Genomic DNA, 25,779 nt, shown 5'->3' with positions numbered 1-25,779 from the left:
CGAACATCATTTTCATCGATGGATTTGATGGTCTTGGGCATGTGAGTGTGTGACTAGGGGATTATATCAAAAAAATTAAATCGCATGTGCAACAAAAGGTTAATTTAAATAATGATAAAAGAGTCCTTAATGTATTTAAATCTTAATTTACTTCAAACAATAAGATTTTATTGTACATGGTACCATACCAAAACCAACAAGAACATTTACATCAAAAACAAATAACTCCAAAAAATAATTTTGAGTTCCAAAATGTCATCTGATGACCTCCATCTTTGGATACCAAAAGATTTTTTTGATGAGCTTCTCTAGCTCTTTCTTCTTTTATGAGCCTCTCTGGCTCTGTTCATAATCTTGTTGCATAACTATTTCATAAACATAACATAATTGTAAGTTCAAAAGTCATAGTGTCGAATTATGGTAATTTTTTTTTTTTTTTATCCTAACTCATCAATCCAAAGCTCTACAACGATTTTCCCTTATGGTTGTTATTTGACAATGAATCTACTAAACAACCCTGTTCATCAATTAAAAAAAAACTACTAAATCTGCAATCATGGAAAAGAAGTAGTCCTCCAAACAATCCATGAAAATGAAGTACTACACACATGAAAATGAAATACTACACATTTAATTTTTTTTCTTTTTTTCTTTGAAGATCCAAATCTCGATTACTTTATGAAACAGCGACACTCTACGGCTGAAAATCATGAATTGTGTAACAAGTTAAATCTTAATTTATTTAAGCTTGCATATAGATTTAGATAGTAATCTAAAATGGTAATTACCGCTATGCGGATAACAGATAATAATCGCATTAATAATCACAATAACCATGCGGATATTGCTAATAATCGTATTCACATTTTTTTTTTCCATAATTAAAAATCATAGTTTTGCACAGAATACGAAGCCAGATTTTAAAACCTAATCCGATGGAAAAGGAAAAATCGGAGTTTCCTGAAAAATTAGGGAAAAGAAAAGCAGTCCGCAGTGGACAACTATGAGATCGCAGAGAACGAGGCGCTGTTGGTTGTGGATGCAAAAGCAAAGCCAAGCAACAGCCAGGCAGAGTGGCAAATATGGTAGCACAGATGATGATAAAGCCACAAATGACAAAAAGCATAGAGAGAGAGAGAGAGAGAGAGCTGAGAAGATATTGTCTAAGAAAGTACATGTTTGTCATTAAGGTGTGTTTTATATAGTGTCGGGATGTTTGTGTTTTAATGGGAGTGATGGTTATTTTTTGATCCTGACGGCATATGGGTTGTTGCTTTCATTGGCCTCTTGTCTTGTTTCTATATGTTGTTGTTTATTTTATTTTGGTTATCCCATGCAACATTGATGTTCTATGCATGGCCCAATGACAACAGTTACCTCCAAAATAAGGCATTGGATTCTTTTTCCAACAAAGAAAAACACACACACAAAGCTCAAGCTCTCGCAGAGCTTCCATGCTTATCTGAGTGCATGAAGCTCTGCACTCAGATAAGCATTTTGAGAAAACGTCAACTGTTAAACGACAATTCCAAATGCACCCTAATATAAGAAAAGAATTTTCGAATGTTTAGAAATGACAAGGAACTTGGCCGTTATATAAAAAAATCCTTAAAGAGTCTTCCCATCACAGGAAAAGTACTCATATTTGTTAAAAAAAAATAAAAAATTATTGTATTTTGTATTTTTCTGTATTTAAAGCAGATAAACCAAAAAAATAAATAAATAAACAAAAATTCCCAAAAACACGGTAACAAGCATTTTATTTTCAAAATGCCAATCCCTACGTGCCAAAACAATCTAAAACTGATTCACTAGACTAGAATGGGAAACTGATCAAGAAGAATTCGAGATTATAATGTACTTGACTTTCCATTAATATGCCCAAAAAGACATTATTGTAAAGGATAAAGTAAATAATAAGCAGACTTTGTAGTTAACTGACCGAGCTGACTCATTCGGCCAGAAAACTTCGACAAGCTGAGTCAACTGACCGAGTTGCAAAGCAAAAAAGAAATACAGCTAAAACAAGCAACATAGGGAAGTCCTTCGGGGCTGCCCTACCAGGTGGTGGTGGCTGGGTACCAATGTGGGTTGGTCTGAGGCTGAGCATAGCCAACCAAACACTTGAACAACACCAACGAAACCAGAGGCCGCTAAAAGACTGCATTTCTGTCTGAAGAGTTTTCTATCCACCCCCCCGAAACGGGAGACTGCATTTCTTTCTTCCTCCCACTATAGACCTTCCACTGTTACATGTATCCTCATAATGATACATGGTGCCAACAAAGGCGTGCCTGGGGGCACTTCATCCTCAGCACACCCACCCTCTTGATAAAAGACATTTTGCATGAACTCTAAATCAGCTGCCAAATTATGAGGCCTATGTCAAACCGAGTTAGTTATACTTCAGATCCCTTATGCCTGTCTTGCCAAGTTTGAGGCGAAAACCATACACACATTTGAGTTGATTTATTATGAATCAGCACCAACAGAACAAACGAACCAAAAAAAAAAAAAGAATACAAAATTTTACCTTGGGAAAAATATGGAATAGAAAAGAATTGTTAAGTATAAACTTCTGCAGTTCATCCATTTGAGGACATGGCTTCCTCAATGCTCCTAATCACAATGCTAAGACCACCGCCATTTTCCAAAGCTTTAACAGCAGCTCGGTGTGCGTGTCTATGCCACTTGAGCAGATTGTAAGATTGAAGAACCGACCATCTTGCTTGATTTGACATCTAAACAAGGTGACGATGGCCAAAGGACCAAAATGAGTATATTATCAATGGAAGATCATCAAATCAAGTACCCAAGTTAGAGATTAACCTCAGCTACAGATAATGGGGGTCCCAGAAGAAGACAGATACTCCTAAAGAGATTTTCATCGTTCTCTCCACCCTCTGCTTCACCATACACAAGTGCTTCCGCCGCAATGCCTGCAAAAAGCACCATGCAGTACCTAACCATCGTATCATTCCAAGAATCAGTAATCACTTGAAATGACGGGCACAAAAAAATAAGAAAAAGAAAATAGAAAGTAACCATTTCAGGTATTGAAGTTTGAAGTGCAATGGGCTGTTTGGTATTTATATTTGTTTAATGGAATAAGTTCTAAGAAATCAAAGGCCTAGAAGGCAAGTTTGGGTTATCATATTCATATATAAGTCCTGAATTCTACTCAAACCAGCTAAAAGTAAAACCAAATTAAAATTAGACTCAAACCAACTTAATTAGGTAAAATAGGTTTCTGCAAACAAACATAACATAACTAGTATTAACTCTTTTTCTTTCAGCTGTAGGCAGCTAAAGATTTAATTTGTTATTAAAACAACCTTCCCCGTTCAAGTCATACCCACCTGTCAAAAGAAGTTCCATCGAGTCTTCCTTCAGCAAGATCCTTGGCCATTTTATCATCCCAAAACTGAGTTCCTGCCTACAAAATCATACTTCAAATGAACCCTCCTTGCCATGAAAAGAATGCAAAAAATCCATGATAAAGAAGCTATATTTATGCGAAGATAAGGCCACAAGTTGATTCAATTAAAGAAATTATCAGAGTATGCATACAACCATTTGAACTTTATTACTAAATAAGTTCTTTAATATTTTTAGGCAATTTTAATTTATGAACTAATAAATTTAATAGTGAAGATTTGAGGTTTGATCAACCAGGTATAGGAATTGTGGTACAATTGGCCCAAGGGTATTTTCTATCGTTTGTTAAAAAAAAAATGAAGTTTTAAAGTAATTACTAAATACTGGAATAAAATATTCTGAAAATATCATGAAATTGAACTCACTACAGCCTAATGTTTGAAAATATACTTCAGATACAGATTGTCCTAAATTGTTGACTAACAGCATGGAAATGGGTGTGACAAAGATATTCCGACTAAGAGCAGCATTAGTGTGGAACTCAAATAGGTATTATGTTTATAATATTCTAACCCAAAAAAGAAGTGTCATAATATTTGCTTATTGCTTCATGTAAAAACAAAACTTTTGTGCTTTGAAACACTCTGGGTAACACTTGGTTTTTCTTTCCTTTTTATATTAAAACCGTTTACTTTTACTACATAAGTTTGTGAGAAATTGCATTACATATAAATAAACGGATTCCTATTTTCTTAATTTTACTTTGAATAAGAAATAAGAACTTAAAGCATATAGAGTCTATTCAAGTCTTCTATTATGTCCCTCTTAATATAATTATTAGTAAGTAAAAAGAAGACAAAATTCTACTACATGAATAGTATTTCTTATGACAATCAAGTCTAAGAGAGAATAAATCCAAGGTCTAAAGTCTAAATGTCTTAACAGTAAAAGTAGAAAAATCAAGAAAGGGCGTGAGAAAGAAACAAAAGCCAAAGGAAAAAAGAGAGGGAGTCATTCCCGTGTGTGCAGTAAAAAGTATATGTATAGCGGGTATTGATGGTTCTTTCTGATTGTGAAAGTGTGTGCGGGTGTGGAAAGCCAATGAAAAAGAATTAGAGATTGTGATCTCAGTAAAATAACCAAGAAGCTGAAAACAATGAAAAAAGTCCATTAAAAAACAATTTTATTTATTCAATAATACCCAATGTAAAACCGCAACAGTCAGATTTAGAAAGCACTATAATGTCCAGCCACCAGAAGGAAATTATTTATTCAAGTGCAAGGACAATTTGAGCGAACCCCGCATGGACCACAAGAAGAAAATAAGGAAATATTAAAATAAAAAGTTAGAAGAAAATAGCAGATTGTAGAATTGATTCAAACAAGACAATGGTGTTGTCTTGCTAGTTGTACTCATACATTCATTATCTTTAACCATTGGGCAGAAGCCATTTTTTACCCCTAAATCCATCCAAGAAATATCCTGCCCATAGATTGAGAATTAATAATTTATTGAACTAAGAACAGTCTATCCTATTATTCCTATCCATCTACAGGTAAAGCACATCTAACATGATGGGTGCCTCCATAAAAAGTAGCAAGCCCATCAAAGAACACAGGGAGTGAAAAACAAAAGCAAGGGTGGTAAGAGATTGAAATTTCAAATGTGAAAAACAATAAAAACAACAAAATAAATAAATAATTCGATTAAAACATGGAAATTGAGGACGTGAAAGTAATTAAAAAAGCTCTTATATACAGATATTCCACTGTAGGGACCAGGCATTCCATCTAAGCCTAAACACACACCCCTCCCCCCCCCACACACACACAACGAAACATTTCTTCGACCCTTTTCTTTCCTTCAATATCTTTTCACTCTTCTGTACTTTTGAAAATGTCCTAAGGGAGGAAAATATGTTTTTTGTTACTTAGACTTACCTCCCCCCCCCCTCCCCCCCCCAGTTCCTGGGGCAGGCAGGCAGCCCAAGGAAGAAACATGTGATATGGTAACATCATGCATAACAACTAAGCATGTAATAGTGTAAATACTTCAAATCTTGATTACAGAAATAGGTGAAATGCAATATGAGGCACAGAAGAGAACAAATTACCTGCCCTTGAATGCCCGCTTGCATTGCAACAATTGGGTCTAAAATCACTCCACGAATTGGACAACCCATAAGGTAAGCTGCATTTTCATCCAGACAATCCTTGTGAGATTATACATGAAGCAATACATAATTGTCGAGGAAACAAATGTTCTCAGAAGATTAAGTTATTGGGTATTACTATAAGGAACAATATATCAATTCCTTGGGGCCAGCTCACCGGCGAAGCCGGAGTATTACCCGATCCATGTGGAGGGGGCGCTTTACATGGATCCAAGGTTTACCTGACAGGGGTGGATACACGAAGTGGCCCTGCCTTGAAAGGGTTCCTCGTCATAAAAAAATGAACTTTATATCAATTTTAAAGTACCAACTATCATATAAATGTAGGGTTTACCTATCAGGAGATGCCCTGCTTCATGAACTAGAATCCGGCGCCTATTTGGAGGCCAGTAACTTGAGATTTGAGCTAAACAGCAGCCACCAAGGAAAATAGAGTCCATGAAGGCTAGCCCCAATATCACTGCAAGGTTAGGCCTGATATCGATCCCTTCAGAAATAAGAAATGATACCCCACCAAGAAAAGCAACTAAAACAGCTTGGGAGCTTCCTGAAACACCCCACTTCTTTGGAGAAAGTTTAGACACTGGATATGAAGAAAAAAAAAAGAACAGATCAAGACACATTTGAGGAAGAAAATATATAAAATTATAAAATTTACGTACTTCACGGCAGCAAAGAGTTCTAAAAATGTAAATAACTTAAGTCAATGAGAGAATACAAAACAAACCTTCTAAGCCTGTTGAAGACTTCAATACAGTCGGTGTAATTTTTCTTGGTCCCTCCAACGCTGCAGAAGGTAAACACACAGAAAATAAAGTGAGGTAAGCCATTTAGTTAAAGGTAAAAAAAGTTTTAGCGCCTTCATCAAGCGCCTTCATCAAGGCTCATACAATGGTATAAAAAATTATCATTTTGTAACCAAGAACTTGCTTTAAGTAATTAAATAAACTTTGTGTAATACTTACAGCCCACGCATTAGCATGTAATTGAACCCATGAGTCCAAAGACAATTGGCAAATTGGCATGAGTGCAGTGGTATCACCACACAAATGAATAAGAGAATATTAGTTTCAACTACTTGTACAACCCTTTGGAGACTCTTCCAACATAATAGGAAAAGGTGACTCTTTGAACACAAGTTGGGTCCTACAGAACTGTTGCTAATAGGCATAATTGAATGATGAGAGGACAATCAATAAGAAAAAGTTGCAAGCCAATGAAATAGAATAAAAACTTCATATAAACCGTGAAAAATGAAAGGCTGTATCGAATCCACAATAACAGAGGTACAACGAGGACAAGAACCAGTAGCAGTAGTAGTGGTAAATATTAGAGAATAATTTCAATAGAGACTTTGCACAAACGAAATCATTTATGCCCTCTAACAATAGAATTACACATCAACGTGGAACACCAAAAATGAGGGAAGAAATGGGTCTGGCCGGGTTGATGGGTCCAATTACGGGAAGCACAGAGGTCGCCGGTGGTTTATGCCCCTCCATCGATATCCATGCACCGGTAAGCCTTGCCTCTCTTCCGGAATTGAGCATTGGGCCAGATATCCCAGCTCTTGGCTCTGACGCCATAAACGCAGTGGTCAATGTCCCTGGCCCATCTCCCCACATCGTCGGAGGTCCGCTTATTCCCCCTGTAGTCCTTGCCCCGGCAAGTGCATCTCCCCAACCGGATTCTAGTGCTGGGACTGAGCTGTCCGTCTCTGTGTTGGAGGTATTACCCATAGTCCTGATAGTTCCTGCCAAAGTCTCGACGGATTCAGAAGATGTGCTGGTTGTTTGGGCTGGTCGGGGTTCTTCGGACTCTATGGTTTCCTCGGGTATTTCTTCCTCTGTTTCTATGTTGGAGACTGTCCCTTTTAACCTCTTACCCCCCTCCGGTTTGGGGCTCAGGAATGGATTGGAGCTAGTTTTGTTCCCGGAGGAAGAGCCGTCTCCTTTGTCTTGCTATCCTAGTGACAAGGTTAGGGGTTTTTCTGGTAAGAAATCTTCAAAGGACTTTTTGAAGGCGATTCTGGAGTACAGCCATTCGGTGGGGATTGCGTGCGATGGCCATGAAGGTCAGCTTTCAGCCATGTTTGAGGCTATCCTTGCCGATAATGATAAGAAGGGAACGGGTTCTTGCTCGAAATTGGGCAATAAATTCTCTAGGGAACTAAACAGATTATCATGTTCTATTAATTATGACGCGCGTAGTGGAAGCACCTCTCAGAGTAGGTGCAAAGGGAGGGCGCTTGGAGGTTTTTTATGAAGCCAAAAATTCTTTCGTGGAATGTCAGAGGGTTAAACGAGGGTGGTAAGCGGTTGAAAGTTAGAAACTTAATTAGGCAATGGAAGGCAGATATTATTTGCTTGCAAGAAACTAAATTGGAGTTTATTTCCAACAGTTTAGTGAGAAGCCTTTGGGGATGTCACTTTGTTGATTGGTGCTACTTAGCCTCTTGTGGGGCCTCTAGTGGTATCCTAATCTTGTGGGATAGGAGGATTGTTGAGAAGTTAGACGAGTATGTGGGTGAGTTTGTTGTTGCTTGCTCTTTCAGGAGCGTTGCCGATGACTTTTCTTGGGCCTTCACTGGGGTTTACGGTCCTAACTTCGACTCTTTTAGAAGCTCTCTCTGGGATGAGCTGGCTGGCCTTTCTTCTTGGTGGGAGTTGCCTTGGTGTATTGGGGGTGATTTCAATGTCACTCGCTTTCCTGCTGAAAGATCTAGGGAAGTTCGTCTTAACGCTGCTATGATGGAGTTCTCAGACTTTATTTTCGAGCAAGGCCTCATGGATTTCCCTCTTGCAGGAGGGACTTTTACGTGGTCCAATAATCAGGAGAATCCCTCTTGGTCTCGTCTTGATAGATTTCTTGTTTCTCCAGACTGGGAGGTCAAGTTTCCAGGTTCTATACAGAAAAGGCTTCCTAGATTGTGTTCTGATCATTTTCCTATTCTTCTTGATTGTGGTGGCATTCATTGGGGTTCCAGACCGTTCAAGTTTGAGAATATGTGGTTAAAGGCTGAAGGGTTTGTGGATAGGGTCTGGCTTTGGTGGGCGTCTTATCGCTTTCAAGGCTTTCCTAGCTTCATCTTCTCTCAAAAGCTTAAGGCTTTAAAGGTTGATCTCAAGAGATGGAACGAACAGGAGTTTGGTAATGTAGAGTTTCGCAAAAAAATGCACATGGAAGAATTATGTACTCTTGATAGGTTGGGGGAACAACATGGTTTATCTCCCGAAGAAAAGGAGAGGAAATGTGGGGTCATCAGAGATCTGGAGAATTCTATTTTTCAGGAAGAGATTAGCTGGAAACAGAAGTCTAGGGTTCTTTGGCTTAAAGAGGGTGATAAATGCACTAAATTTTTTCATCAAATAGCCAACTCGAATAGGAGGTCTAACTCCATAGAGTCGCTCTCTCTATCAATGGCTCTATTTCTTCCGACCAGCAGGTCATCAGGGATCATGTTGTTCAATTCTATGAGTCTCTTTTTGCAGAACCTCTCCCATGGAGGCCTAGGATGGATAACCTTGCTTTCGACACTCTGGATGCAGCTGAGGCCTCTTCCTTAGAACTTCCTTTCGAGGAAATGGAGGTCTTAGAGGTGGTGAAATGCATGAATCGAGACAAGGCACCAGGTCCTGATGGGTTCTCTCTTGCGTTTTTCCAAGACTGCTGGGATGTGATCAAGACAGATCTCATGGGGGTATTTGGGACTTTCACTCTCATAGCAAGTTTGTCAAAAGCATTAATGCCACTTTTATTGCCTTAATTCCGAAGAAGTCTGGGGCTGTGGATCTTAAGGATTTTCGTCCTATCAGTCTTGTAAGAGGTGTTTACAAGATCATTGCAAAAGTCCTTGCAAATAGACTTAAAAAGGTTGTGGAGAGGATTATCTCGTCCCCTCAAAATGCTTTTGTGAAAGGTAGGCAAATTCTTGATTCAGTTCTTATAGTTAATGAGTGCTTGGATAGTCGCATTAAATCCGGTGAACCAAGGTTACTTTGCAAGCTGGATATTGAGAAGGCCTATGATCATGTCAACTGGGATTTCTTATTGTATATGTTGAGAAGATGTGGCTTTGGGGAGAGATGGTGTTCCTGGATAGCGCATTGTATTTCTACGGTGCGGTTCTCTGTTTTGGTGAATGGCACCCCAACTGGTTTTTTCAGCAACTCTCGTGGCCTTAGACAGGGTGATCCTCTGTCACCTCTCTTGTTTGTTATTGTGATAGAGGCTCTTAGTAAGTTGTTCTCTGCTACTGTCCAAAGGGGCTTCCTATCAGGTTTTTTTGTGGGTTCTGGCAGCAGTGGAGTGATTAACATTTCTCATCTATTGTTCGCAGACGATACTTTAGTCTTTTGCGGGGCTAATTCTGATCATCTTCATTATCTACGTTTGTTACTTCTGTCCTTTGAAGCTGTTTCAGGTTTAAAGATTAATTTGGCCAAGTCTGTTATGGTTCCTGTGGGTTATGTGGATAATATGGGCGATTTGGCTTGCATCTTGGGCTGTGGAGTTTCCTCTCTTCCTATAAAGTACCATGGTCTTCTGTTGGGGGCCCCTTTTAAGGCTAAGTCCTGTTGGGATGAGGTAGTAGGTAAGATTGAGAGGCGGTTGGCTAGCTGGAAGCGGTTGTATCTGTCAAAGGGTGGTAGGGTTACTCTTATAAAGAGTACTCTCTCCAATCTTCCTACGTACTTCCTCTCCCTTTTCCCTATTCCCTCCAGTGTCGCTAGTCGTATAGAGAAGTTGCATCGAGACTTCTTGTGGGGTGGCATAGGCGAAGAATTCAAATATCACTTGGTTAGTTGGTCCAAGGTTTGTTCTCCTATCTCTGAAGGTGGTTTGGGCATCCGGAACTTGAGGATTTTCAATAAGGCGCTCTTAGGGAAGTGGTTGTGGTGTTATGCTTATGAGAGAGAGGCTTTGTGGAAATCTGTTGTGGATGCAAAGTATGGTTCTACTGGGGCTGGTTGGTGTTCCTTAGACCCCCCTGGGTCTCACGGAGTGGGGATTTGGAAGAACATTAGGAAGGGGTGGAGCTTGTTTTGTAGCTATACCAGACTTATCTTGGGAAATGGGTCCAGGATCCGTTTTTGGGATGATGTGTGGTGTGGGGAGATGTCCCTCAAGGAAGCTTTTCTAGTTTTGTATGACATAGCTTGTGTCAAGGATGCTCTAGTGGCAGACCACTTGGTAGTGGTTAGCGGGTCCTATCAGTAGGACGTCAGATTTTTTCGAGCGGTCCACGACTGGGAGGTGGACGTCATGGCTTCCTTCTTCTCTTTACTGTACTCCTCCAGAGTTGTTCATGATGGGGGAGACCGGCTTTGGTGGTCTCTTTCTCACAAAGGGTCTTTTGATGTTAGTTCTTTCTATAAGGCTCTTGCTTGCAAAGATGCTATCTTTTTTCCCTGGAGAAGCATTTGGTGGACCAAGGCTCCTTTGAAAGTGGCCTTCTTCGCTTGGACGGCAGCACTAGGGAAAATCCTTACCTTGGACAATCTCAGAAAGAAGCGTGTTATTGTGATTGATAGATGTTGCATGTGCAAAATGAACGGGGAGTCTGTGGATCACCTTCTTCTTCATTGCGAGGTTGCACGCGCTCTTTGGTATGCCATCCTTAGTCGCTTCAGTCTGTCTTGGGTGATGCCTCTTCGGGTGATAGACTTATTCGCCTGCTGGTGGACAGGTGGACGCTCTCGGAGTGCGGTCATATGGAAAATGGTTCTTTGTTGCCTTATGTGGTGCTTGTGGAAGGAACGCAACGATAGACAGTTTGAGGACAAAGAAAGAACCATAGAGGAGCTCATTTCCTTTTTTCTTCATTCTTTGTACTCTTGGACGGCTGCGTATCTCGCACCTCTAGTGATTAGCTATAACGATTTCCTTGTATTGTTTTCTTCTTCTTCTTAATTGCCTTTCTTGTATACCCCCTGTGTACTTGATTGCGCTTTGCGTTTTTTAATAAAACTTCTCTTACTTACCAAAAAAAATATACTCAGCACTACTAGATAAACATGATAAACAATAGAATTACACATCTTCTTCTTGGTGCAACACACGCACAGTATACTCAGCACTACCAGAATCAACACCCCACTGATCGCTATCCCAACCACAACCCCAGTCGATATCCCACTCGGTGGCGGAGGGCTACGAGCCAAAAAAAAAAAAAAAAAAAAACAAAAAAAAACCTCAACGGAGGCAGCAGACTCCATGTCTTCGCCGGAGGAGAAGATGCTGTTTTGTTAAACGGGGGTGAAGGAGGCGCTTGGTGGAGGGAGTGGAAGGCGTGGACAGTGGTGGCGCTGAGGGAGTGGCTGGAGGCGGAGCAAAGGGCATGGCTAGTGGCGGCACCAAGGGAGTGGCTGGGGTAGAGGGGCTGGGAGACTGAGACATGGCTAATCAAAAAACGAGTCATTCTCTCCCGAAAGAGAGAGAGAGAGAGAGAGAGAGAGAGAGAGAATAATGAGGAGATTGAAGGAATTTTTGTTGCACTTTTTATCAATCTCGTTGTTGTTCGCAGTGGCGTCTTGCAGAGGAACGGGGGTGGTGGCATTCGACAACGGAGGAGAGGGCAGTGGTTAGGGGTATTGTCGATGAATTAAAGATAAAGAGTGAAAAATCTAGTGTTTCCGAATTTATCATGTTTCGTGTTTCACGCTGACGGTTAACGTGTCATTTTCTCAATGGAGGGCACAAAAGACTTGATTTGTGCAAAATCCCTATAAAAGTTATTCTCTGAATCTTACTCTTCTGGTCAATTACATAGCGAGTAGATGATTGCAGTAATAGCTTCCCAAACTCTTTCTGACAAGTCTACCTTTGGTGACATACATACAGGTAAGCAGTAACATTGTAGTTTTCCACCTATTGTGACAGGAAAGCACTGACACCCTAATGTTGTTTCGAAGGGTATGCTCAATGTTATTACCAACGATACACTGGTTTCCTCTAACCCCCATCATGGGCCTCGTCTTCAAAATTAGAAGTCATCACGGTCTACTTAGAGCACTAGCAGCAGATACCCAACTATATTTCCTAAATTTCGAGAACAAAATTACTTTTTGCTTCCTTATAAAAAACTATTTTACAATAGATTCCCTTATATTTCCCTATATCAATTAAATATTCTTTATTTATTCTTATTTTATTCTTTTTCTTACTTTCCTACTTTTTGTCATTTTACTTTTTGTCATTTTTATCATATTATAATTCATTGGGTAGCTACAGTGCTACCCAATATCCAAGGGTTTAGAAGAAATATAAGGAAACTGATGTGGGTAACTTTTTGTGACTTTTTTCAAATTTTCCCTATATTTAGAAAAGGGAACCACCTATAGGGTATCTGTTACTAGTACTCTTACAATACTAGACTGCAGGCTTTACTCCAAGATTGATGAAAGAATAGCATACCTTCACTTTTGTGCTACAAAGAGCTTACTAAGTCACTTATCAAAAAAGAAAAAGAAAAAAAAAAGGAGCTTACTAAGTCCAATCACACAAGTCAATAGCCTAAGCACCCAATGTTGGCAAAAGATATAAAAGTTCAGAAATTTATTACTTCAAAGCAGCAACAAAAGCATCATATAGCATTAACAAAATTGGTACTAAAAATTACAAAACATTAACACTAAAACGAAAACGAAGAAGAAGTTCTTGCAACAAATGTTCAACCAATTACACAAATTCACAACTGGGCTACCATCTTATCAAGTGGGTACCAAAAAGTTCATTAAAAATAGGGAAAAAAAAGAACCCTTCAACTTGCACTAAATTCTCAGCAAATTATAGTAAATTCAACTATAATACATACATATATATATATATATAAAGAAGATTTACCAATATTCCTGCATTTCCCAAAATTCGGCAAGAACCCCCTATCCTTGAGGAACCCATAAGCACTTCCGACAAGCTTCATATCATCCGCATTCAGACACGTGTCCAGGACCTCCCAGTCCCTCTCGTACCCAGCAAGACCCAACTCGGCGAGTCGGGACCGAGTCGACTCGGCCAAGGCAGACCCATTAACGCGCTCAATTGGGTCGTTCTTATTGTGGTTGTTCTCGATGGATTTCAAGAACCCGAGAGCCCCAGCGAGGTCCTTGCGTTTCACTGCCTCCTCGTACTCCCGCCATTCCCGAAGGGCTGCTCTCGCTCTGGTGGAGAAGAAGAAGAAGGGCTTAGTTCTTGTATTAAAGTGTGGGGGCGTTTGGAGGGAAAGAAAAGAAAGTTTGGGGGAGAGAAAGTGTGGGAAAGTTTTGGGCTTTAGAGAAGTGAGATTGAGAGCCATGAGAGACCATTGAGATAGAGCTCCCTATTGTTATAACTATACTAAACTAAACTAGAATATTTACGCGCATATTTTGCCACGTCAGCCCAAAAAAAATTTAAAAAAAAAAAAACAAAAAGTTGGTCTTGTTAGGTAAAAATTTTCAAAGTATTTTTTTATTATTTTTTTTTAAATTGGCAAAAGACACATTTGAGAAAAATTTAAAAATAAATTTTTTTCTAAAATATTGTTTTTAACTTTAAAAATTTTGTTTTCCCGACACAATTTCAAATGGACTCAAAGAATTTTTGGCTGCTCATAAATACCCAGTTTAACAAATGGAGTAGCACATGAGTAGCCAAATGGCATTTGGATCCTCGAGGGATTCAGTTGATATATTTTGAGGGGTAAACTTGTCTATAAAAATATGAATGGACAAATTTACCCCTAAAAATGCACTAATTAAATCTCCTTCAATTCGTTTGAACTGAAGAGGATCACTGTCAGCCAAACCAGCATATTCCCGTGATGCCACCAATTCTATCTTCATTTTCTTTCCCCCCTAAATCAATTATATATATAGTTGACAACGAGAAAGATCCGTTTAATTTCCATCTCTAATCTATTCCACTATTTAGCTTTGCTAGAGACAAGAAGAGTGAGAAAAATTTATAGGAATTTCCTTTTATGTTGATTATAAAGATCTTCTCTCCCTTTCCTTTTTTTCCACGTCCGATCAAGTTAGGATTTCGGATTAACTTCCGTTGCGTTAAAAATGCCAACTAAAGGAATATTTTATACAATAACAAATCACATGTATCTATTTTATAAAATTTAGGCCTCGTTTGGTTTGCGGAATGTTTATTCCATTAGGAAAATCAATTTTCTTTATCTTTTCTTTAAATTTAAAAAACCAAACTACTTTTTACTTTATTATTTAAATACATTCTCTAATAACTTTTATTATCATTTCCTTATACCATTTAAATCTTTCATAAATATTCTTTCAAATCAATGTTAAGAAAAAGAAAAATGAAAGAAAAAGCTTCTTTTTTTTTTCTTTTTTTCTTTTTTTTTTTATGAATAAAATAAAGAGCTAAATTTGGGATAGCACAATAATTTTCTTTTGGTTTAGAGAACGAAAGATAATGTGGCGACCAAGATCTCATTAACGTAGAAGTAAAAGCCAAGTCATGTCATCACAATAACATTTCCTTACACATATCTCATAAACATGAACAGAAGAACTTGTAATACCATAATTCTATAAACTCGCAACGGAAACATCAAAACATTACACAATAAATAATACACAAAGCTCACGAATACATCTATATTTATTAGCTTTGACAATATATCCACAGTATTCCAAAAGAATGGTTATACAAAGTGTCGCAAGCAGCACAATTCCATACATACCATGAAGTCTATAAACATAATGAAAGTGCACAAAAGGTAGACTAAAACATTAGTCTAACACAAAACACGTCCCATAACCTTCTATGGCCTTAGTCAAAGTAGCCCAAATATAAGGCTACCGAATTGATAGTCCACACCTTCTATACTTGCATCAATAAAATTATATGTTGTGACAAAATAAATATAGGATCCCCAAAGAAGCAAGTAGAAAATAAACAAATCACACACGACACCAAAATTTAAGTAGTTTGACTTAACAAACTTACATCCATTGGCGAAAACGACTCGGAAGAAATTTACTATCAAAAGATGGAGTGCAAAAAGTAGAAGGGAAAAAACCATTCAAACTCAAAGTCCCAATATACCAAAATTTCACTCATAGAAAAGATTAATAAAAAAAAAAATGAGAGAAAAAAAAAACCAACATAAGAGAAAACTCTCTTTTTCTCTAAGTGTCGTACGACACCACAATAACGTGAGAAAATACCAAGAGATTGGTAATGGGCTACTCTCTCCAATGGATCTGGATCCTCTCCAGTTCATTAGAACTAGAGAGGAGTCGGTTTATGGCAGGATCTCTTTAAAGAGATCTAAGGCCACAAATAAGCCACGTGGCTAAAGAAAAAAAAGAAAAACAAAAGGAAAAGTTCTCCCCATTTACGGAAGATTATCACTGGCCGACATGGAGGCTATCCCTAAGGGCCATGATCCTGCTCTCCATGCCAGCATAGATAAGCCCGATGATGCCGACCCGTTTTCCCTTGGCCTAGCCAGCGTGGTCCGACTCGTTGAGTACCCGGTTGAGCCGGAGGTTGGTGGTGTCGCCGGACTTGAAGGACCTAACGCTAGAGACGAGTCCGGAGGCGCTGCCACAGAGCACCCCCATTCACTCCTGGATTGACAAAGCATCCTTGGCCCACGACTTCCTCTCCTTTGCGCACACCGAGGCATAAACACACATTTCCAATCTCCACTTGTCAACCGATTCCGATGACTCGCTTGCTGGCTATTTGGACAGCGCTCTCAAGCTCTTGGATCTTTGCAATTCCATCTCATCCCTTATTGAACGCTTGCGCCTTTGTCGCCTCTAGCTCAACTTCGTTCTTCACCTTCTGGCTCCCTTCGATTTCGGTTTCCCCGCGCCGAAAAAGGTTAGGCGGGCGCGAGATTTGCTCTCCGATTGGGGGAAGCCTTCCTTTGACCTCGAAAAATGGGGTTTTTGAAGCAATCCCTAGGATTTGTGTTATGCCCCTGGGTGTTATGATTTAGGCTCATAACAAGTTGATCCGAGATCTAGCTTTGGGCCTCGGCAACGCACCACACAGGAAGATCTCATGCTGCCATTAAGCTCTTGCGCCGCACGTTTTGGCTTTGGGCCTCGTCTGGATGGAGTTCCACCGGAGGAACGCGGTGCGAGTCATGTGGCCTAGAGACGACAGAGGATGGCGTCATCGAAGGAACTAGCGACGACGTCGTATCGGACAGGGGCGGGAGAGTGTTTCTTGGGGTCGGAGAGTGTTCTTTTTTGCATGTGGATTTTTTTTTTTTGATATTTTTTTTTCTTTAGCCACGTGGCTTATTTGTGGCCTTAGATCTCTTTAAAGAGATCCTGGCCACAAACAGGCTCCTCTCCAGTTCTAATGAACTGGAGAGGATCTGGATCCCCATCCAATGCACCACATTGTGTCTACTTTTCTCTCTTTCACGCATTGAAGTCGCTGCCTAGTAGTTGTGCGGCTGATGTCTCATAAGACATTAAGTTGGCTACAAGTCCCAATAGGAATAGAACAAAAGCTACAGAGCCTGATGGGAGATGGAAAAACAAAACCAACACGTGAAGGAATGTCGGGCCCCACATCTGACTTTTGAAAGGCCAAGTCACTACACGACATTATCTATGCAATTATGGGGTCACCATATTCACACAAGTGAATATATGATTCCATAGTCTCAGTAAGTAAAAAAATCATTGACTTTTCACAATGAGCCATATTTTTAATTTTATACCATGTGTTTACAATAACAGTTACTTTCGATTTAACATTACAATTTTAAAAGCATCTTCGTAGCCAATGAAGTAAACATCGTAAATATGAAAACCTTTAAACATACTATTTACTTATGAATACATGTGTACATTCTAATCTTCCGGTTGAAAATGTACACATACAAACACATCTAAGTCATATCATTTTTGTATATCATAAAACTCAACTACACGCATATACATATATTCCGAAACTTTGAGCAAAACATAAGCATTTGAGCATATCTAGGCAAGAAATTATTCATAAACATCATATGCAACCAGCTATAATGGTATACATATATTCCATGTCCCATCTAAAAATATATGCATATTGATACATCTAGCATGAAAATCCTCATAAAACATAGCATATACCATTATCATACAACTATGCAATGCATGTTTTCGTCTATCCTTTGCATTCTCATTCCCATTCATTTTTTGTGTCTTACGTTTTGTGTATTGAGGGATTTTAACCCCCTTCGTGCCTTTTTCTGTTTCGTGTATTGAAGGACTTTAACCCCTTTCGTGTCTTTTCGTTTTGTGTACTAAGAGACCTTCCCCCCCTTTGTGTCTTCGTATTGGGAGATCCCCCAGGAAAGAAAATAGCGCTACAATTCAATAATTCGTACCAGCCATTAGGACCGGGCGCCAGAAAATTCAGACGAAGTTGCGGCAAGTTAATTAGGACCGGGTCATTCGTCCATATGCGGGACGAATGGGGGAATGTAGACCCTAGCAGGAGGCAGGGTCTATGGGAGGCGTTGATGGTATGTCATATCCGTAACACATTATTAATATATATTTGTTTGTTTGTTTATTTTTTACTTTTTTGTTTTTGTTTTTTGTATTTTTTTTAATATTTCTAGAATTTAATATGTCAAATTTTATATTGTGCAGACAGAGTACTACATCCCGTCTCGATTTGATCCCAATGAAGTAAAAAGGGAAGTCTTCAAGAACATCAGCCAAAAGATGGAGACTTGGAGATGCCAACAAAACAAAAAACTTGAAATTCAATCGGGCGAAACACCCGAGATGGTACGGACCAAAGTAAGGGATATGACTTTCACAGGGTGGCACCCCGAAGACATGGCGGTGCTATTGGCCAGATGGTGTGACGAGGTGTGGCAAGTGCGTGGGTTATAATCGAATACTTATATTACTATTTTTCATACTTTCCCTAATTTTATGTCGTTGTACATATCATATAACTAACATATTGGGAATGTTAATTGTGTACGAGTACGCCGCTCATATGAAGGGTTTGCGACGTCGGAACGATACACCACATTGTTGCGGCACCAAGAGCTTTGCCAGGGTATCACATGAAGAAGTATGTATACCAAATTTAATTTACACACACACACACACACACACACATATATATATATATATATATATATATATATATATATATATATATATATTCAATAACTAATTAATGATATATGTTTTTTCCTGGCAGGCACAAAAGTCCAGCAGCACTTCTCCGACCCTTGCAAAGTTTTTTGTTAAAGTACACAAAAAAATGATGGAACCTATCTAGACGAAGCAACGCAGGAGATATATGTATGTAAAATGCTCTTTTGTTTATTATTTATTTATTTACAATTGAAATTTGTCTGACGTCACTAATTTAATACAGCAAAGAATGGAGCAGCTGATCCCCAATGACCCTGCCGCATCAGATACCGTCACTAAAGGGACGGTGCACTGGCTTCCGCGTGATGCGTATGCCGTAGCATTTGGGAATAAGCCCAAGTACTCGGGCAGGGTTAAAGGGGTTGGGAAAAATGTTAGGTTTGTCCCGGTGACGACACAGACATACTATACCCCCACACAAGGACGATCTTAGCGTCCTAGGGACTCCACCCAATCCTCTCAAGAAGAAATCAATCAAGCTTGCGCTTATCATGCGTAGTTGAGATTGAGGCTGCTCTTCGAGCTAAACAGGAAAGGCACGCAATTGAGATTCAGTTGGTTTTAGGGACAGACCACAAGGCTGCAGAGGAGCGATTCGCTATTTTGTTGGCGAACCACGAGGCTGAGTTTTTGTTCCATTTGAGACACAATACCTCGACGGCTGCATCCTCTCAGGATACCCTCCCGCTTGTCACAGGTGATACACCTCACCAGCTTGTGAGATCGTCTGTGGGTATTATATCATATTGTTCATTAACTTTGTTTTTTTTTTTTTTGTTAATTTTATTTTATTTTATTATTATTTTTTTTATCACTTGCAGGTGCTGCGGTTTAGCATGATATGGTTCCAGACGATGGTGTTGCCAGTACAAGTAAGAAGACAACTGCTAATGTAAATCATCATGACCAACCTGCCCCTCCAAAATAATTGTATTTTTTTTTTTTAAAAAAAAAAACAATAGTTTTATGTTTTGAGTGGAGACTGAATGATTGTATATATGACAAGGTTGATTGTATTTTGTTATTGTAATTAGTGTTTTTATTTTTAAAGATTATGTTTGTTGATAATCAATGTAAATATATCAACCGCAAAATATAAATATAAAATATGGGATAAGAAATAGTTAAAAATTATAAAAAGGCTAAAATATATACTATGTAATTACTAGTAACGTTGGGTAAATCGTCATGTTACTAGGACAGTAACGTGATAATTTGTCAGGTAAGTATAATTGTCTCGAGAAATCGGGGGAAAAATTGCGCGTGCTCAACTTTTTAGAAACGTGTGAAAACGACACGTTAGTGAAATACTAACGTGCAAGGAATCGCACGTTACATAAAGGTATTAACGTGATGCGTTTCATGTTAGTAAAAATTTTTTCAGTAGCGTGTAAATATTAATAGCATTACAATTGAATAAGATCAGTAACGTGTACTTAACATCACGTTAGTATTTTTATATTAATAATAACATGCTATTGTTTGCACGTTACTCAAAACTAAAACTCTTCTTCTTCCTCCGACCATCTGGTTTTCTTGGCATATCTCTCTCTCTCTCTCTCTCTCTCTCTCTCTCTCCTCTCTATCTCCACCGTTCTCTCTCGTCTCTATCTCTGGCATCACTCGTTCGACCACTGGTTAACAAGGTATATATCTCTTTTATTTTTTTAATTTTTATGAATAAGTAGAGCTATATATTATTAACAAATGAATCAACGTACTAAAACACATACATTATAAACAGAGATATACTCTATGGAAACAACCAGAACTCTTTAACATCAAAACCAGAAAAGAGTTTCAACAACAAACTGAAACTAACTCAATTATCTCGATCAACATGTACACTAGTTTTGTTTTTATTTGTTTTTTCCTATATAAATGTACTTTTTGTTAATTGTTGAATATTTTTAATTGATGCTTGTTGATTGGCTTGTTGATGATTGCTTGATTGATGATTGTATTGTGTCGTTGTAGTTCTATGGCAGTGTAATAAAATGCATGTTGTGTATATTGGGAGGGAAGTTTGGGTAGGATTAACTAGTTTGTGTTCAATGTCTTGAAGTGCATGTTGTGTTGGGAAGGGATCGAGTTTGAGTAGAGTTGTTGAGTTAAGGTTTTTGGTAATTTCAAGTATTTGAAATTTTTCAGGGGCATTTTCGTAATTTTACATGTTCAAAATTACGAAAATGCCCATAAATATAAAATTAACATTGAGTAAAATGTACGTTATCAAGGATATAATTCTTTTTCTTATTACTATGAATCTATGTTTGTTTGTAAATACACTAGTATGAATCCATTAGATTCGGTAATTAATGGATGTTTGTAAATACTTTAGTATGAATCTATGTTTGTCTTTTTACATACTTATATAAGAAAGTGCATGTTTGTCTTTAAGTGCATGTTGTATTGGGAGGGGAGTTTGAGTAGGATTGTTGAGTTGGGCTTTTTGGTAATTTCAAGTGTTTGAAATTTTTTAGGGGCATTTTCGTAATTTTATATGTTCAAAATTACAAAAATGCCCCTAAATATAAAATTAATATTGAATAAAATATACGTTATCAAAGATACAATTTTCTTTCTTATTACTATGAATCTATGTTTGTTTGTGAATACATTAGTATGAATCCATTAGATTTGGTAATTAATGGATGTTTGTAAATACTTTAGTATGAATCTATGTTTGTCTTTTACATGCTTATATAAACTGATTTAAACTTGTCATTATAGATATATATCGACATGGATGATCATTTAAATGAAGAGAAGCACAAGGTTGGCATGATCGATTTACCAAACGACATGTTGACGGAAGTCCTTACAAAGGTTGCTTCATCTTCCTTCACCGACATCTTCAAGGCAAAACTCACTTGCAGAGATTATGTGGGTTGGCAGAGGGGGATCATATCTTTCAACAAGTGTCGTTGGAGAAGATTCCGCATTCTTGGTGTACAAATGCGGAAGTTATGTTCTTAAGACATTGCAAAGAGAATGAAAACCCATATGCAATATTTAGAGAAGGCATACATGGGTACTTCACTTCCAAGAATCCGAAACTAGGGTTTAAGTTATTGGAAATAGCTTATGAGAATGGACACATTGAAGCAACGTGTATATATATATATATATATATAGTATTATTTTAATTTGTTATGGGGTCAATTAAAGCATCGGGGCTTGCAGATTTTGTCTTCTTTACTTTTTTGAAAGCTAAGAGGCTCAAGAATAAAAGAATGTCGAAGGAGAATAAAATGCCATGTACAAGGCATGTGGATCAACAATCGCATAGCTAGGGGTCAAGAACCTTACTGCCATGTAGAAATATGCCGCAATGGAAGAACGCCAAATTCTTTGGTGGCAAAACAATCTGGATGGAATTCCGAGGACTATGCAGAAGATGATGATAAGAGGTTTACATGCTGTATGTATTGCCGGTGTGATCATGAAGTTTATTTGTTTTGTAATATGTTACATGTGGTTATTTAAAAGAGATAGACTGTTGCATTTGCAATAGGTAATAAAGTGCCAACAAATAACCTGCTTAGGGATATCTCAATTACAAAACATAGGGTATATATAGTTAATTAGGGAGGTTTATATACATATAATTATTCAATTTTGTAGCAAATACAATAGCGTGATAAAACTACACGTTATTATAATTGTAACGTGATATATATATGCTCGTTACTATATATTGAGTAACGTGAACAATATCACGTTACTAGGTCATATATTAACTAATGGGTTAATTTGCACGTTACTCTGGAGTAACCCGTAAATTTACCACGTTAGTGTGTAGTAACGTGTACATATTTATGTTATTGTCCAATAACTCATAAAATGCTCAGGTTACAAAGGAGTTACGAAGTAAATTTTACACATTACTATATATTTCAGTAACGTGTCAAATAATTATCACGTTACTGTAATCACTCATGGATAAAATTCTACATGTTAGTATTCCCATATTTTTTTGTAGTGTAGGAGAGAGAAGAGTGGTTTTTCGTTTGGGAGATAAATGAGGGAGAAATGAGCTAAGCACTCGCTCAGCCAATTTCTATTGAGGCTTGTCCACATACGTTAGTGGGCTGTTTGAACACGCGCTGAAGAAATAACTTTCTGCCAAGCCCGTTCAGACACAAATTTGGCCCATCCGAACATGTGCCGAGAAATGAACTAACTAACCTGTCTGGACACAGAATTGTTTCGTCCGGACGCACAACTCAAAAACTTAATTCTAAATGTTTTCTTAGTGTTTCTTCCTCATTTTTCCTAATTATTCATTTAATTAGTTTAATTCATGTTTTTAGTACTTAATTAATATCTTGGACGTTACATCGGTGGTAAATTTCGGTGAGGCGATGGTCGGTGGCGGATTTCGATGAACTCCAACATCTGTGGGGAATGAACTGCGAGAGAGAGTGCGTGCGAGAATGAGAAGTTCAAACTTGAAAAACGGTTTATGATTTTAAAAAAGGTAAACTATTTTACGGAAATTAAATAATGTTTTCCTAGTCAACTAAAAAGAATTTCGGTGTGACCACATTTTTCGGTTGTACCAAACAACGAAAATTAGAAAAACATTTTCCAAAAAAACTTTTACGTCGAAACAAACAGAGTCTGAAGTAAGACATAAAACCTCTCACCCAAAATTTATGTATATGATGTATTATAATGTAATGAATTACACTTCTTGAAAGAAAAGAAAAAGTGCAAATAGAGAAATATGTGCAACATTGCAAGTATTGGATGGCTTCACTTTCCTAAAGATTTAAACTATTCAATAAGGTATTTCATATAATATCTTTAAAATGGAATGACTATTGGATGAGGTTTATGTGTAAGAAAATTTATGCTAGGAGTCTTTTGAAATTTTGAAAGGACATATATTAATTAGAAGTTGTACAATAATTGAAGTGTGAGAAAGTAGCTTTAATTGACCAAAAAGAAGTTCAAAAATTAAAAATAGTTATTGAATATTTGTTATTATATTTGCATTGCCTTCATATTAGAAGTCTTTTTTTCTATATATATATAATGAAATTTCTTTTACTAAATAGGATGTTTAAGATATTTATAAAATAAAATATATTTACTATTGAAGGTTTGAGGTTTTATGTCATCATCACGGAAAACAATCTAGAACTAGAAATTGACCAGAAATGTTTGTTAAAATGTTTTGGAGAGTGTTTTTGTTTTTTATTTGAAAAAGTGTTTTAATATGACATAAAAATGAAAACTGTTTTTATGTTTTGAATTATTTGTTAATGTTTTTATTTTGAGATAAAAAACAAGCATCTTAAACGTAATAACTAAAACTCCAAATTCTTTAAACTTTGCTATAATGCCTCAAAACCCCACTCTAACATATGATATTCAAATTATTTAAACCAACATATTGATACAATGACTCTTCATTCTTAAAATTTTCATCCATTTTTTTAATTGTTTCTTTCTCATATCTCTATGTCGTTGATTCAGCTAACCAATCTGGGAAAGAAGGCAGATTTTTGGTTTTTTGTTTTTTTTTTTCAATTTTTTATTTAGTACTATGTCAAGGCTAATAATTCTAATAAGTGAATATTACGATTTAAGTAATTAGGTTTAATAACTTTGTATATTATGTGAGCACTAAGGTTTGGGTAATTAGGGTTTTGTTACTCGGTTATGTTTTCTATAGAAGCTTTGTATTCCTCTTTGGCAAATCAAAGAACAAGACTATTATAAAATTTAACTTTTTTTTCGTAGTGAGACTCCACAATGTTAACCCTACCAGCCATATTTTGCCTTCAATTCTACAGTATCCCATCAATTTTGGTTTCAAAGCAAACCTATCAATTGTGTATTGTATTGTAGTTTTCTTCGTGCAACATCCGATGAGTACCAAAAGCAGATGCCAATATGGCCTCAGCTGTTTAGCACATAACCAACGTGATGATTTGCTCCTTGAGTTTGTGAACGATCTAGGCATTGTAACCAAATGCATGGACGTTATGTGGCACTACCTCTTTGGGAAACCAAGGTCATTTGGGGAACATCCTTATTTTGATGAACGGGTGAATGTGTGATACATGCAGAAGAAGGGTTAGAGACCAAGACTACCAAGAAGAGTCGTGCAGAAGAAGAGTTAGAGACCAAGACTATCAAGAAGAGTGGAGAGTAGTTAGTTAAGGTAGAAGTGTTAATAAGAGGATATGCCCTCAAGTTGTTAAGTAGTACTAGGTCTCAATGAGATGCAGTGTCCTCGTAGCAGAGTCCTAGTACCAAGTCTTAGAAGTAGTGGTAGAAGTTTATTAATCTTTCCTAGTAGAAGCCTAATGTAGTTCATATACTTAGTCAGTTGTATCTTGTAAACTCTATAAAGAGGAGAATCTGATGAATAAAGAGGAAAAATCAATTAATATCAATTTCAACTTCCAAAGAACACGCCGATGGGGAGGACGTTAGAGAAGATAGTAACAAAGGTCTGTTGGGCCTATAACTGCCATACCACCATAGCATTCTCACACCCATCAACCATCGTCCATGTTTATCTTTCTAGAGGAAGCTAGCTCCCACAGGTATGGCGTTCCACACCCATCAACGGTCATAATGATTTGAAGAAGGTCTGGGCAATGAGAGTCTGCATGCGAATCAGATGAAGCCAATTTAGCATTGAGGCATTTATGGCGTATATAAGTCCCTAGCATAAAACCTAGGCATCTATAAATCAATCATCAACCTCCCAAAACCCAATAAAGAGAGAGATGAATAAATGAGGAGTCTTTATAGATTTCTAAGCTTCCATCTTCAAGAAATGTAATTTTTTTGTTCTAATTTTGTAGTGTTTCGGTTTCATTGTAAGATTGAGTCATGATTTAGTGTTGTGATGTCTTATTTTCACGCGCGCATGTGTGTGAAGTTTATAAGGTAAATTTGAGGTTTTTATTATGAAAGGTTATACGTTTAGGATTAGAAAGTTAGATTTTGATATGGATGTGTCCTAAAATGTTTTCAACCTTGTGAAAGAGTAGATCTTTAACTCATAGATGTATTGTTGCGTAGATCATTGAGAGGTTTGAGGTGTTGATAAG

At 37.6% G+C, this 25,779-nt stretch overlaps 1 protein-coding gene across 6 annotated transcripts; it reads right to left on the bottom strand.

Moving 5' to 3' along the window:
- Nucleotides 1–1,843: 1,843 nt before the first annotated feature.
- On the bottom strand, nt 1,844–13,867 carry LOC133876545 (uncharacterized). Of its 6 annotated transcripts, none has more exons than XM_062314835.1 (8): nt 13,398–13,867; nt 6,280–6,339; nt 5,887–6,135; nt 5,493–5,569; nt 3,360–3,436; nt 2,830–2,962; nt 2,534–2,741; nt 1,844–2,421 (listed from the first exon to the last, which is right to left on the bottom strand). In XM_062314835.1, the coding sequence occupies exons 1-7, from the start codon at nt 13,846–13,848 to the stop codon at nt 2,586–2,588; spliced, it is 1,203 nt and encodes a 400-aa protein (XP_062170819.1). In that variant the 5' UTR covers nt 13,849–13,867; the 3' UTR covers nt 1,844–2,421; nt 2,534–2,585. The 6 variants fall into 6 exon arrangements, with proteins under 6 accessions (XP_062170819.1, XP_062170820.1, XP_062170821.1 ...); XM_062314836.1 differs by having other exon boundaries at nt 1,844–2,380; XM_062314837.1 differs by having other exon boundaries at nt 1,844–2,363.
- Between the last annotated feature and the right edge of the window lie 11,912 nt (nt 13,868–25,779).

This window comes from Alnus glutinosa, chromosome 8, assembly GCF_958979055.1.
Source record: "Alnus glutinosa chromosome 8, dhAlnGlut1.1, whole genome shotgun sequence".
In the NCBI taxonomy this organism is placed as follows: domain Eukaryota; kingdom Viridiplantae; phylum Streptophyta; class Magnoliopsida; order Fagales; family Betulaceae; genus Alnus; species Alnus glutinosa.
The sequence above is the reverse complement of the archived record's forward strand: the minus strand, read 5'-3'. Positions and strand labels throughout refer to the sequence as shown.